We start from the raw sequence: 15,533 nt of genomic DNA, 5'->3' as shown, positions 1-15,533 counted from the left end.
GGGCTGAATTCAGCCAGTGCTTCCTTTGCCGAGCCTTAAGTCCGCCAGGAGAGGGTGCCTTTCTAGTTTGCACAGACTTGCCATTTTGCTGGCAGCAGTCATGACACACCCTTCTCCTTTCACCACTGAAGACACAACCAACAAGAGTAAACCTAGAATCAGCTCTGTCCCATACAAGGGAACTCCCAGAATGCATAGCACTCACCTACCTGAAACATGAAGGGACAAGCAGCTTATGCCTTACATCCCAGTGGAGAAGGATGCTCCTCGCTTGGCCTCAATTTCAATATAAACAAATCCTCACCAAACCTCAAAATGGAGCCTTTTTTTCTGTCCTAGGAATGAAAATAGGCCTTGGAAAAATGGTCTCCATTATCCTGCACAAGCAGTTTGTGGTACACAGCATTAAATTCTGTTCGTGTGATGCCAAATAACTGGTCAATTCATTAAAAATGTAGTCATTCATGCAAACCTTTGGTCTTCACACAATGCTGACAAACCAGTCACACCAGTCTGACAAATCTGACCAAATGGATTCAGCATTTTTTGGTCATGAAGCCCGGATCTGTAATAGCAGGGGAGTAAGAGATAGGAAAGAAAAGGAAATGATGAAAGGGTTTTTGAAAACAAGCAATACTATTGTCATTAGGCTCTTAGGCAGAGCTCTGGATGCCTAAGAATTGGACTAAAGCTGCCTTTTCTTTTTTACAAAGCAGAGTGGGTGAGCACAAGGCCCGCCTCCTTGGCTCCTTGCCTCCCCAGTGGGCCAGCCCCTCCCACCACATTGCGGGTCAGAACAAATTTGGGGAGAGGGCTGAGAAAGTGTCAGAGGAGGAGGACACGATGTGAGCGGTGAGGTTTCAAGTCCTCCTCCAGGAGCCCGTGAATAATGCAACCAAATTCATTCACTGGGGAGCTCTTTAAGTGGCTCTCAAATGGCACCCATCACACAGGCAAGCCTCTGCGCCTTCGCAGGAGCACAATAGGTGCCAGATGAGTCACAGGCACCTTGGAGTTTTAGTTTGCATCTAAATAAGCACTTTATATCTGCAAAGGGCTTTCTAATCATTTGCAAGAAGCTTTTTTCTTCAACAATTCCACAAGGGGAGTCCATAGAACTAAAGATTTATTGAACCCCCTGTCTGATGAAATAAAAGATGGTGAAAAGCAGCCCTCACAGAGCTCTGGGGCTCATTAAACCCCGGAGGGAGTTAGGCTCAGGCCCTCTCACCCTGCCCAGCCTCTCACCGCCCCCACCGCCAGCTTCCTCAAGAGAATTCATCATCCGTTCCCCCCACACACCTCCCACTCTGGGACAAGGCTTTATTTTAGGTGGTGGTAGAATTCTGTGAGGATCTTGAGACCTTCAGTAGGATGACAAGCTCACAAACCCCAGTCACAGAACTGAGAGTCTAAAAAGGCACCTAGTTTAACGCATGTGTGCAGACCTGCCACATGCTTGCACGAGGTCCTGCAGCCTCTTGGGCAGGTCTCGGACTAGAACCCAAGTGCCCCAATTCCCCTGCCAGCACTCCATCTGTTCCAGTGACTGGACCTTTCACCAGTGGAGCTGGGGCGGGGGCACCCCGTAAGGGCCTCTGGCCATGCCAGCAGCCCAGCTCCACAGGCGCTCTTTCCCCAGAGTAAACAAGGCACAGTTCCTATGCCTTTAAAGCCCCAGCCACCTCTGTGCTCATCCTAACTTGCCTAACGATAAAAGCAACAACAATAAAAATAGGTACCATGTATTTGGTGTGTACTACATTCCAGGCACTAAGACCTTTTCATTATCGATAACCCTCACAACACCCCAGCAGGTGGGTGTATTATCCCTATTTTCCAACTAAAGACACTGAGGCTAGACTGTGTAGGTAAGCTTGCCCAGATCGCACAGCTGGCGGGGGCAGGACGAGGGACTCGGTCGGCCTCTCTCCCCATTGCACATGCCTTGAACAGAGACGCCCAGCCACACTGCCTGCCCGCTTAGTGACAATTCCACCTTCCTTGGTCAAGTCAGTTAACCTCTCTGGGCCTGGGTTCGTTTTGTTTTGCTTTAACATGTTTAGCATAATAGCAAAACGGTTGTTATGAGGATTAAAGGAGTAATATCCATAAAGCACTTCATACAATTGCCTGGCACATAGAAAGTGCTAATATATACCTGCTTCATAAATAAATTCAATGTCCTCTAGTAATCAGGAATAAGGGGGCAGACACCCATAAATTCACCGATATGAACAATCACAGATCCCTTGGGCTAGCACAGTAATAATGACAATACTGTTTTTTAAAATATTTAACATGTACCAGACACTGTGCTAAACAAACAAGCAAACAAACAAAAACCTTCACAGAGATACTCACATTCACTATTCATAAAAGCCCTATAGAGCTGAATCATTATCCCCATTATACTGGTGTGGAAGATGAGTCTTAGAGAAGCCAAATCTCAGGCGTACAGGCCACACAGTTAATGGAAAAACTGGAACTTAGATTTTAGTCGATCTGTTTCCGGTGCCCACGTACTTAACCACCTGGCATACTGTCCATGCTCGGGCCGTGCTAGAAAGAGTCCAGAGAGCTAGAAGCTCAAGCGCAAGGGGGAGAGAGCCTGGTGAGGGAGCTGCGTGGGATATTCGCTGTAACCTGCAGCTAGACCTTGAAACCCTGCGGGTAGCGCAGCAGGCCACAGGTCCAGAGGCTGCCCTGGGTGGGGGCAGCCCTGGACTCGCCTCCTGCTCCATCCATGCTCAGCCCTGCCCTTGCCTGTAGTCGGTCATCTGCGATTAATTTGGGACATAAAAGGTGGCACAGCCTGCCTGGGTGGGAATTCAGGGTCCCTGCAGTGCTCTAGGAACCAGGGGACTGAGCTTTGCCTCCCTGCCTCCCACTGGGCCTAGAGAGCCCCCAGGTGAGCAATGAACTCCTCACCCCGCTGGAGCTGGCAGAGTTCTTGCTGCATTATGGTGCCCTCCGATGGCTAATTCTGGAACAACCTCTACATCTCAGTCCTTGTAGAAAAAAACCCTGAGGCAAATTTGAGGGTCTCATTTATTCTAAATGCTTAATCGTGTTTAAAAAATAATTAGAAAAAAATGTAATGTAACAGTGGTAAGTGTAATCTCATTTCTCCCCTCTGACCCAAGGTAACAAGTAGTTTTGACACAGAAATGTTCCTTAATGCAGACTTTCTCAAACTTATCTAATCGTAAGATTCACTCGCTTGTTAAAAATACACATTTTGGGGTTTCACTCCAGAAAAATTAATCAAAATATCCAGGGATGTGGCCTGAGAGTATGTATTTTAAAAGATTCTCCCAGGCAAGAAATAGAATGCAATTGGGGAAACTCAGCTCCGGACATCCACAGCACTCTCCAGGTACGAGCCACCCTTCAGGCCACCTTTCCTGAGGAAGCCCGTGTCTCCACAAGGCCTCAGAGACTTGGCCATGCCCTTGAGAAGGAGTGGGGCACCCAGGAGAGATGCTGGCCTCGGAGATGGGAGCCCTGGCTCTGCCATGACCAGTTGTGGGACCTCAAGTTCATCATGTAACCTCTCTGTGTCTCTGATTCCAGCTTTATAAAATGAAGCCAGTGTTCCCTACACTTGCTGGCTTATTACATTAACAGAAGCCTGTGCGGAGTTGCTGAACACTAAAGCATGTTTAGGAAAGCATGCAACTCTCAGTGGTGTGCTTGAAGCCAGCTGGTGATGGCTAGTGAAAGCTAATTGGCAAAATTTTAACAATTGTTTGGTCCAGCTATTAAACCTTTGCTGTATCTTGAAATGGGCAATGGTGGGAGTATTTGTACCAAGGAAATTGGCAAATGGTACACGCTAACGCTTTCTTTGCCCAGAGAGCCAGTCGTTAGGCATTTAACAGCACACCGCTGAATGTGTGGAATGGTCAGGCTTTTACATGAAAGGACTTTATGTAAATGAAAGGCCTGAGCCCAACTGCAAGTGTGGGCACAAGGAGGTGTGTCCTCTCTTTCCTCCCCACCCCTGACAGCTGTTTGGCTATGACAGCTGCAGGATGCAAGGCAGAGTCTCTTCTCCAAGGTGCCTCAGCAAGCGGTGCTAAGAGCCAGACTCACATAGACATATTTGACTTGAAGCCACAGCGCAGTGCCCAGCACAGTCTAAAGTCCTGAGCAGAATAAAAGGCCTGGAAGAGTCTCTTCTTCTGGACAAGATGGAGGCATAGATGGACATGCTTTGCCTCCTCATGCAACTACAGAAAGAATTATAACTGTAACTCAAAACAAATAACAACCAGAACTGTCAGAAAATTGAGCTGTATGGAAGTCCGACAACCAAAGATTTAAAGAAGCCACATTCACCCAGATGAGTAGGAGGGATGGAGACGCAGAGGCACAGAATGGTGCAGAGAGGAGGCAGTCCCACATTCATGTATAGTGGGTAAAGACAGGGAGGGACACCTCATGAGCCAGCAATCCCAGCCCCAAACCAGATCACTGAACCCAGGGTTCCAGTGCCAGGAAGACAAGTCCCCGTAACTTCTGGCTGCAAAAACCAATGGGGATTGGGGTGGCAAAAGAAACTATGGAATTCTCAAGAGACTTCTCTTAAAGGGCCCACCACAGATTTAGGACTCATGCAGACCCACCCCATCTGGGTGGGATTCAGCACCAGGGCAACAGCTGAAATGGCACCAGTCGCATACGGGAAGTGGGGGAGGTGACTGGAAATGGGACAAGTGCTGGTCAAACCTCCAGAAGCTAGACAGTGGCACTGTCCCCACTCCCAGCCCTCCCTCCACACACAGCCGCAGAGCAGTGAAGTGGGTTGCTCTACCATGGTGATTACCTAAGGCTCCACCCCACACAATTTACAGATGCCTTTTTTAAGACTGAGAGTCAGCGCAGCTCTACCTAATACATGGAAACAAACACAGGGAGGTTGCCGAATTGAGGAGACAAAAGAAATACGACCCAAATGAAAGAATAGAACAAACCCCCAGAAAAAGAAATAAATGAAATGTAGATAGTCAACTTATCAGATGCGGAGTTCAAAATACCGGTAATCAGAATGCTCAGAGAACTCACTGAGTATAGAAAAACATAAAGGAAGAAATGAAGGTTATACTAAGTGAAATAAAGAAAAATCTACAGAGAACAAACAGTGGAAAGGATGAAGCCAAGAATCAAGTCAACAATTTGGAACACAAGGAAGAAAAAGCATCCAATCAGAATAGCAGGAAGGAAAAATAATTCAAAAAACAAGGATAAGCTTAGGAACCTCTGGGACAAATTTAAACATATCAATGTCCGAGTCATAGGGGTGCCAGAAGGAGAAGAGGAAGAGCAAGACATTGAAAACTTATTTAAAAATATAATGAAAGACAACTTCCCTAATTTGGCAAAGGAAATAGATGTACAAGTCCAGGAAGCACAGAGTCCCAAACAAGTTGGACCCTTAGAGGTCTATACCTAGACACATCATAATTAAAATGCCAAAGGTAAAAGAAGGAGAGAATCTTAAAAGCAGCAAGAGAAAAGCAGAGAGTTACATACAAAAGAGTTTCCATAAGACTAGCTGCTGATTTCTCAAACGAAACTTTGCAGGCAAGAAGGGACTGGCAAGAAAGACTCAAAGTGATGAAAAACAAGGACCTACATCAGGGGTGTCAAACTCATTTTCACTGGGGGCCACATCAGCCCCACAGTTGCCTTCAACGGGCCCAATGTAATTTTAGACTGTATAAATGTAACTACTCCTTAACTAGGGGCAATGAGCTCGGCGCTGCTGCCGGGTAGAAACAAGGTGCCTGGATGGATGAAACAAGGTGGAGGGCTGGATTTCGGCTCATGGGCCTTGTGTTTGCCACCTGTGACCTACATACAACCTAGATTATTCTACCCAGTAAAGCTATCATTTAGAATGGAAGGGCAGAGAAAGTGCTTCCCAGACAAGGTAAAACTAAAGGAGTTCATCATCACCAAGCCATTATTACATGAAATGTTAAGGGAGTTATTTAAGAAAAAGAAGAAGATCAAAACTATGAACATTAAAATGGCAACAAATGGCTCTAGCTGGTGTAGCTCAGTGGATTGAGCACAGGCCTGACAAGCAAGGGGTCTTCAATTCCTAGTCAGGGGACATGCCTGGGTTGTGGGCCAGGTTCCCAGTAGCAGGTGCATGAGAGGCAGCCACACATTGATGTTTCTCTCCCTCTCTTTCTCCTTCCCTTCCCCTCTCTCTAAAAAATAAATGAAATCTTTAAAAATGAAGATAAAATAAAATGGCAACAAATTCACAGCTATCAAGAACTGAATCTAAAGAAACTAAACAACCAGAACAGGAACAGAATCATAAATATGGAGATCATTCGGAGGGCTATCAGCTGGGATGAGGAATGGGAAGAATGGGGGGAAAGGTGCAGGGAATAAGAAGCATAACTGGTAGGTACAAATAGACCAGAAGATGTTAAGAACAGTATAGGAAATGGAGTAGCCAGAGAATTGAGATGCATAACCTATGGATATGAACCAAGGGAGGAGATTGCTGGAGGGAAGAGAGTACCAGGTGGAGGGATGGCAAGGGTGGAAAAACTGAGACAACTGTAATAGCATAATCAATAAAATACATTATAAATAAATGAATAAAAGGCCTGGAAGAACCACAGATGCTGCTTGCTCTGTTCCTTCATCGCCAAATTAGGAATTCAAGAGAAGATTTGCAGTGTATGCGCATCAGGAGAAGGGAACTCAGTTGTCATAGGCCTCCCTTAGGGTTAATGATGTGATCTTAATTTCACCTTATTAATTAAGGGCCTCTATCAGTCCTTCTTGAGAAAGAAGCCACCTCTGTCACACATTATGGTGCCAAGGTAAGTTCTACCTCCATCTCAGCCCTCAGAGCTGATTCTCAAGCTGCTTCTGGGGGGTTACAAATGTTAACACATGAACTCTAATGCTAGATGCCCAAGAAGCAGATGATTCAGGCAGGGCTGGCACATTCAGGAGGAGCATCAGGGAGCACTGTCCCAGTCCCTCCAGCCAGGGTCTGTCCTTCCCTTCCTCAGCCCCAAGCCATGAGGTGCACAAAGGTGTTAAGAAGGCTCCTGCTTATCCCTTCTTTGCATCTCCTGCCTGAATCTAGTCTCCAGGTTCTCTGGACACTGAGAAAACAAAGAAAAAATGAACATATGTAGATCCACTGATATACATTAGATCCCTTGGGCCTGGCTAAGATAAGAATTGTTCTCTTATGGGAAGGAGGCCTTCAGGATCCATGACGCAATCAGTCAGTTAATAGCGTCTTACTATTTGCTTTGTGCAAGGACCTATGGGGAATACCAAGTCTATAAGAAGATTTGAGCCATAAAGTAACTTAAATCATATGGGGACTATCTGCATCCATGAGGCAAGTTCAATAATAATGCAAGGCAACTGCAGGCAGAAGCGACGTGACTGATTGGCATAGGAGGTGTATGTGTTCAGAGTTAGAGCTCTCTATAAGATGAAGAGAACTGGGAAAGTTGTTTGAGAGCTGATCTGGGAGTAAGGGAGGTCAAGAAGGAGCTATCCAGGGAAGGAGAAGGGACAGCAGATTGAACAAAGACAGCAGTCTCCTCTGCTGCTGTGGAACAAATTATCACAAATGTAATAGCTTAAACAATAGCTATATTTTAATCTAACAATTTCTGTAGGTCAGAAGTCTGTGCATAGTACAGCAGGTAGGTTCTCTGCTTAGGATCTCACAAGGCTGAAAACAAGGTATATGCTGGGTTGTGTTCTCATCTGGAGCTTGTGGTCCCCTTCCAGACTCACGCAGGGTGTCAGTAGAACTCTGCTTCCTTGCAGTTGTAGCTCTGAGGTCCCCATTTTCTTGGTGGTTGTCAATCAAGAGCTGTTCTCAGCTTCTGTAGGCCTCTTGCCCTTCCCTGCCAAATGACTTTTTCCAAAATATGACAGTTTGTTCCTTCACAGCCAGCAAGGTAAATTCTCGTGCTTTTTGAATCTCTGAATTAAGGGCCCAGTCCTTTTTAAGGAATTACCTGATCAGGTCAGGCCCACTGAGGATAATATCCCTGTTGATTACTCAGTCTCTTGATTAGTAATCTAATCACAGGAACAACATTATACCAGATTCACTTGTTTGGTCTACATTCAAAAGGAGGGGATTCTACAGGGACATCATAATGGGTGAATTTGTAGGATCTGTTGTCCTTCCATCTAAAATGTTCTTCTTCTACCTTTTCTCATGGCTGGGCAGCTCACACCCCTCTCCTTTCCCGGCCCAGCCTGTGTTGGTTTACCCCTTCTTGGCAGCCTCCGTTATCCTCAAACATGCCACACAGCTTATTTCATTCAGGATATTCTCCATTTTACATTAATATTTTTTGGTCCAATCCCATGTTCCATAAGGGCAGGGACAATGTCCCATTTGCACATCTCTATATTTCCAGAATAAGGCCTGGCATGTAGTAGGGACTCAATAAACACTGATTGAAAAGTTAAGTGAATGAGTGAGAAAATTATGTGGAAAGGCCAAGGGAGAGTCAAAAGCCCTGGGTAGTGGGTGTAGATGTCTTGAAGAATGTCAGGAGGTGTAACCACATTAAGGAATGTGGGGAGATAGGCAAATATATTTCAGATAGCTTGAGTTTGAGGTGACTATGAAGCAAATGTTTAGGTAGTAAGTCCAACAAGAAGTGTGTGTGTGAGGAGTTGCCACAGAAAATACAACAATGTCTCCTGGCTGGTGTGGCTCAGTGGATTGACTGGTTCAATTCTCAGTCAGGGCACATGCCTGGGTTGCAGGCCAGGTCCCCAGTTGAGGGTGTTCAAGAGGCAACTGATTGATGTTTCTCTCCCTCTTTTTCTCCCTCCCTTACCTGCTCTCTAAAAATAAATTTTAAAAAAGTACAACAATGTCCAACAAGAATAAGGAACTATGCTTTGACCATGTGAAAGCATGTGCTGTAGACTGAAAGTTTGTGTCCCCCTCAAATTCACACTTTGAAATATTAACCCCCAAAGTTATAGTATTAGGAGGTGGGATCTTTGAGTGGCAATTAGGTCATGAGGTACAGACCTCATGAGTGATATTAGTGCTCTTATAAAAGAGACCTCATGAGCTCCCTCACCCCTTGCCCCACGTGAGGACATGGTGAGAAGACGACTGTCCATGAACTAGGGAGTGGACCTTTACCAGACACTGAATTTGCTAGTGACTTAATCTTGGACTTCCCAGCCTTCTGACCTGTAAAAAATAAATGTTTGTCATTTAAGCCACCCAGACTATGGTATTTGTGATATAGAAGCCCAGACACACTAAGTCAGCATGAAAACTGAATTTTACTTCATTGGATATTATTTATCTCTATTTTCAATATCTCTGCTATTTGGAATAGTTGTCACTATGAGAGTTAGATTTTTTTTCTCTTTTTAAAATATATTTATTGATTATGCTATTACAGTTGTCCCATTTCCACCCCTTCACTCAACTCCACCCTGCCCATCCCCTCCCTCCCACATTCCCCCCCTATAGTTCATGTCCATGGGTCATACTTATAAGTTCTTTGGCTTCTACATTTCCTACACTATTCTTACCCTCCCCCTGTCTATTTCCCACCTATCATTTATGCTATTTATTCTCTGTACCTTCACCCCCTCTCTCCCCCTCCCAATCCCCTATTGATAACCCTCCATGTGAGCTCCATTTCTGTGGTTCTGTTTCTGTTCTAGTTGTTTGCTTAGTTTTCTTTTGTTTTGGTTTTAGGTGTGGTTGTTAATAAATGTGAGTTTGCTGTCATTTTTATTGTTCATATTTTTTATCTTCTTTTTCTTAGGTAAGTCCCTTTAACATTTCATATAAGAAGGGCTTGGTGATGATGAAATCCTTTAACTTGACCTTATCTGAGAAGCACTTGATCTTCCCTTTCATTCTAAATGATAGCTTTGCTGGATACAGTAATCTTGGATGTAGGCCCTTGCCTTTCATGACTTGGAATACTTCTTTCCAGCCCCTTCTTGCCTGTAAGGTCTCTTTGGAGAAATCAGCTGACAGTCTCATGGGAAGTCCTTTGTACATAACTGTCTCCTTTTCTCTTGCTGCTTCTAAGATTCTCTCCTTCTGCTTAAACTTGGGTAATGTAATTATGATGTGCCTTGGTGTGTTCCTCCTTGGGTCCAGCTTCTTTGGGACTCTCTGAGCTTCCTGGACTTCCTGGAAGTCTATTTCCTTGGCCAGAGTAGGGAAGTTCTCCTTCATTATTTGTTCAAATAAGTTTTCAATTTTTTGTTCTTCCTCTTCTCCTTCTGGCACCCCTATAATTCTGATGTTGGAACATTTCAAGATGTCCTGGAGGTTCCTAAGCCTCTCCTCATTTTTCTGAATTCTTGTTGCTTCATTCTTTTCTGCTTGGATGTTTCTTTCTTCCTTCTGGTCCACACCATTGATTTGAGTACCAGTTTCCTTTGCATCACTATTGGTTCCCTGTACATTTTCCTTTGTTTCTCTTAGCATAGCCTTCATTTTTTCATCTAGTTTTCGACCAAATTTCACCAATTCTGTGAGTGTCCTAATTACCAGTATTTTGAACTGTGCATCTGGTAGGTTGGCTATCTCTTCGTCACTTAGTTGTATTTTTTGTGGAGCTTTGATCAGTTCTTTCATTTGGGCCATTTTTCTTGTCTTGGTGCGCCTGTTATGTAAAGGGGCGGAGCCTTAGGTGTTAACTGGGGCAGGGTAACGCTGGTTGCTGCACTGTGATGCTGTATGTGGGGGAGGGGCCGAGAGGGAGCAATGGCACCTGCTCCACTCTCCATCGGATTTCAGTCACTCCCTCTGCTACCCACAATCAAATTGTGCCCCTCTGGTACTGGTTCCCGACTGGGTGGGCTTGTGCATGCTCTAGGCCCCTGTGGGTCTCTCCAACAACCTCTCCTGTGAGGCTGGGAGTTTCTCCTGCTGCCGCCTCAACCCCAATGGGTGTTTTCAATCAGAGGTTTGAGGCTTTATTTCCCCATGCTGGAGCCCTGGGTTACGTGGTCTGCTTTGCTCCCCTGCCGTTGGTCCCGGTTTATCTATGTGCAAATGTAGGGCCGCAGGGTCTGCTAGTGGTCAGACTGCCTGCCCAGTTCATCCCACATTCCGCCAGTCTCAGTCCAGCCATGGCAATGCGAGTCCTCTCCTCCCCCGCTGCCCATCTACACCCCTCCTACCAGTCTGGATGAATGTTTCTTTTTATCTACTTGATGTTGGACTTCCTTGCCATTTGATTTTCTGTCAATTCTGGTTGTGCGAGGAGGCGCAGTGTGTCTACCTACGCCTCCATCTTGGTTCTCCGAGAGTTAGAATTTATATTAGAATAAAAGCAGGTGTAAACACCTACATGGACACAGTCTTATCATTATCTAAAGAACTGTGGGAGAAAGGAAAGGCACACACCCATACCCAGAGTCTTCAGGGTTCAGGGTGGAGAATATAGTGCATGTACCTGCTGGGCCATCAGTCAAGACCGGGCAAGAAGCTCTCCAGCAAGCCAGTGCTCCTGTGCTAACTTTTTTATTCTCTCTCCTTTTCTCTGATCACCCATCCCAATGAGTTTTTCATCTATCTTACCTCAACCTTTCTGCTGTTTTCACCTTTTCTCTTTCTCCATCAAAATTATTTTTCTCTTGCCAGAGAGAAAATTTATCAACCAGATTGTTTCTCTAGAACCTCCTTCAATGTGTCTCCCCTGTCCTTTCTCACCGCGTCTATTCTCTCCTCTTCCCTTCACAGGTACACTGCAGTGGTCATGCCAGTTCACTACCAACATGGCACGGGACAGGGCTCCTGCCGGCGGGTGGCCCTCATGATTACAGCCGTCTGGGTACTGGCCTTTGCCGTGTCTTGCCCTCTCCTCTTTGGCTTTAACACCACAGGTAACAATGATGGCCCCACTTCCGAAACCCATGTGACTCATAGCGCATGCGAGGGGCTGCAAGGGGGGCTCAGCCTTGAAATTTCTGACCCCTGGTCAATGCACTTTGTAATCGTGTGAAGACACTGTAGACTGCAAAGCTTTGACCTTTGTTGATTATAATAAAACATAAAGCAAGCTTCAGTAATTATTGGCACAAGGATAAAGTTCTGCCCAAATTAATGACAAATCTGGCTTATTCCTATTTTGAAAGAAATGTTATTGTATTCATTTGAAGAAATGTACCAGTTAAAACATTAAATCATACTAATAATGAAGATGAGGTTTGCTAATGAAAAGATGACTCTTCATAATTGACTTACAATGCAAAATAACATAGCATGAGAGCCCTGGAGTAGGATATACATTTTGAACGTTTGCTTGATAAGAATCATTTCTAGCACTTGGGAACTAGTGTAGATTCCTAAACTATTGATGGGTGTATTTCTCATAATTTAATATACAAAAGTTTTGCCTATGCTGGTTGGCACATGGTACATCGTCTATTGAATGGACAGATGGATGGATGGACGAACAATGTGTATATCAAGATATTTGGGATTTTGACATAAAACACCAACCCAAATTTACACCTCTGTGGATCAATGCCCTCTGTGTCTGTTCCGTGTCCAGGAATTTCATGTGTTGAGTGAAAACTATTATCACATACAGAAAAGTTACAGGTTTTGGTGATAAATACTGAATCTTTGCTGAGAGAACTGATCGACTCTTGCTCTACTGTTAATTTGGATTTCTTCTTTTGTCCACTTGAATTGATCCATTTAATTTCTACTATGTTGCAGATTCATGAATTTCTAGTATACGTACAAGTCACATGGCTAGCTGTGTGTTTATGTGTGTATAGATATTACATGTGACACATTACATATAAATGCAGGCAAATTTTAACCTATAAATAGCCTTCTAAGAGTCATTTGCTGGACAACAGTTTAGAAGTCAGAATACATTTAGGAGGACAGACAGAGGCTCTGGAGTCAGAACAACCTAGATTGAAGCTCCAATTTCACTATTTACGAGCTGTGTCTCTTGAACAAGTAAACTTTTTTTGACTGGTCTCCTTATTGATCAATAATAGAGTGGAGATAAAATTGAGCAAATTCAAATATGTAGGCTCAGTCTATGTATTCAGTTAGAAAGTTTTCACATTTGTTTTTATATATGACTTCCTGCAAATAAGCCCTAAAATTACATGTTGCACTTTGAACTCTATAATGTCTGACATATTGCTGTATGTATCATTCATCTTAGCTTATTACTGTTCAGGGCTGTAATCAAATCATGTATATCTTTATATGTGATTCAGAGGATTTTTCAAAGGAAATTTCAACTCCATAATTTTTATTGTACTCATTCATTGACTTTAGAATCTAACCCTACATATATATAATTCCACTCTACCTCCTTCATAGACTTTTACAATTAAATAAGGATTAAATTGGGATAACATACACAGACAGGTCAGTACATACCACCTGTTCAAGGTCAGGCTTGTTTATCTGCCATATTAAAGGCTAAGTAGCCAAGTTATCCAACAAGTACTTGCCTGGTATTCCTAAAATATGATGTTATTGTCATCCTTGCATTACTCTTTACCATGAGTTACTTTGTTATTTGCACTGAATGACATTTATATACACAAGTAAGTATGTGTACACACACACCCCCAAAGAAACATTCCCCAACATGCCTAGAGACTGACTGGCACTAAAATACCAGTTCTGATGAGTGTTAAGAATGTTTTGGGGGTAAGTCTGATAACTCAGAAACCTTCTATATCTTTGTTTGTATACAAAAATGCATTCTAAGTTGGTATTTGTAGTATGGGGCACTCACTACCACTGCTAGACCGAGGCATTGCTTCACCCCCGGCCAGCAGCAAAGCCCACCAACATTTGCAGGACTGGGGGGTCCTCTTTCTTATTCTTGGAGGCTGGCAGTGGGGTCTTACTCAGCCTCACACAGATACACATACACACACACACACACCCTGGTAAGAGTTAAAACAGTCTCAAGATCTGACATTAGAGTTCCCAGTTAATGTCAACATTTAAAGTGAAGAAGAATGATGAGCTAATTGCAGTGCTGTTGCCACCAGTGAGATCATTATTGTTCCAGAAACAAAACTCAGAAAAATCTTTCCCAAAGGATTTTCAAATATAGAATTGAGAAGGCAAAGAAGGCCTGTGACTTAGTATGTACACTCTCACTTCTCTCGCAATCTCCTGTCACCTTGAAGTTTACTAATAAGACTATCTGGGCCCTCCACGCACTCACATATTGTGTCAAAATGTCAGGTGCATCAGAGAAGCTCAGTAGACATGAGCTAATGTTATTGTTGTTATTGTTGGTGTTGTTACGTATTAGGAGAGGTTTCTGTGCCTCAAAATTTAACTATGCACCCACTCCAAGGACAACCCAAACAGTGTAGTTCTGCTGGTGGTCACAGAGGAGACCAGTGGTCTCATCCAAGAAGCCAGTTCAGGGTTAGTGAGCAGAACTCAAGGCAGGGAGGCCCAGTGTCCTTCCTCCTGTCTCACTCCGACCTTCTCTGCACAGTGCCGCTATCTTGAAAAATGTGGATTCCTCCAGCACCTCTTCTTTCTGTAAGGAAATTCCAAAGTCCATTCAAAAGCCCAATAGAAATGACTTCTCTCAGAGCTTTTGCCTATCCTTTCTGTGAAAAGCAGAGGAGAAAAGGGAAGGATTCTACCAATAACACCTGACATTGGAAGTAAATAAACTTTTACTTAGACATGCAACACAAAAGAACATTCTGAGAGAGTTCTCTTTTATGAAATGGGCTGCCACATGGGACTGTGAATTGTCAGAGAACAGAAGGTAGCAAAGCGTTGAACTTCAGTTTCTTTCCACTTGGAGGTGCACTTATTGACCAAGGAAAAGTCAACATGTATTTCTGGGTGCACTCCTAAGGCAAGGTCTTGGGTCACAGAGACTCCCAAGGCCATGGGGCCTGGCTGACAGTGTTGCCCCAGCTCCCAGCAGAGGCCCGTATTTCTAGCCATATACCACACTATCAACAGCCCCTAACAGCAGTGGAAGAGCGCGGCGTGTTGGTGCTAGAGAAAACCCTAAAGATCCCTGAATGAGCAACTCATTCCTTTCATTTCACAGATAAGAAAAATAACTAGCATTTAAATTTTTGCCAAATCAGATAGCTATTGTGTTACACAAAAAATCTAGAGCGAATAAGCAAGAGCTAGTGACAGGGTGTAAGAAATCTTCAAGGGAGGAAAACCTAAAGCTAAGAAAATCCTATCAGCTGGCTTAATTTTCCTCTGAAACTAAGAAAGGGGAGAGTGCTATTTATGTGATTTTAGCAATAAAACATCTCACCTGGCTTTCAGAGCACTGGGTCTGGGGGGTGGGGAAGTGGGAGGGATTGCTTTAGAAGTACAAAGTTAAAAGAATAGTAGGATCATGCTAACATCAGATTCATCAGGATCTCCTGTCTTTGCAAACGAGTTGAGGACAAAACCTTCGATGAGCTTGAAGTTCATTATCTCTCGAGTCAACCTGCTTCTGGCCTTGCTGTTCACATCTCTGTGGGACTCA

The 15,533-nt window shown here is 44.1% G+C and overlaps 1 protein-coding gene across 1 annotated transcript in view; it reads left to right on the top strand.

Annotated features, from left to right (window-relative positions):
- DRD3 (dopamine receptor D3) overlaps nucleotides 1-15,533 on the top strand; it is a 42,839-nt gene that overhangs the window by 16,996 nt on the left and 10,310 nt on the right. Inside the window, exon 3 of the mRNA XM_053919426.1 lies at nucleotides 11,759-11,901. Within this exon, the coding sequence (XP_053775401.1) occupies nucleotides 11,759-11,901 (143 nt within the window). The remainder of the gene's footprint in view (nucleotides 1-11,758; nucleotides 11,902-15,533) is intronic.

Source organism: Desmodus rotundus, chromosome 2 (genome assembly GCF_022682495.2).
Source record: "Desmodus rotundus isolate HL8 chromosome 2, HLdesRot8A.1, whole genome shotgun sequence".
NCBI classification, from domain to species: Eukaryota; Metazoa; Chordata; class Mammalia; order Chiroptera; family Phyllostomidae; genus Desmodus; species Desmodus rotundus.
The sequence above is the reverse complement of the archived record's forward strand: the minus strand, read 5'-3'. Positions and strand labels throughout refer to the sequence as shown.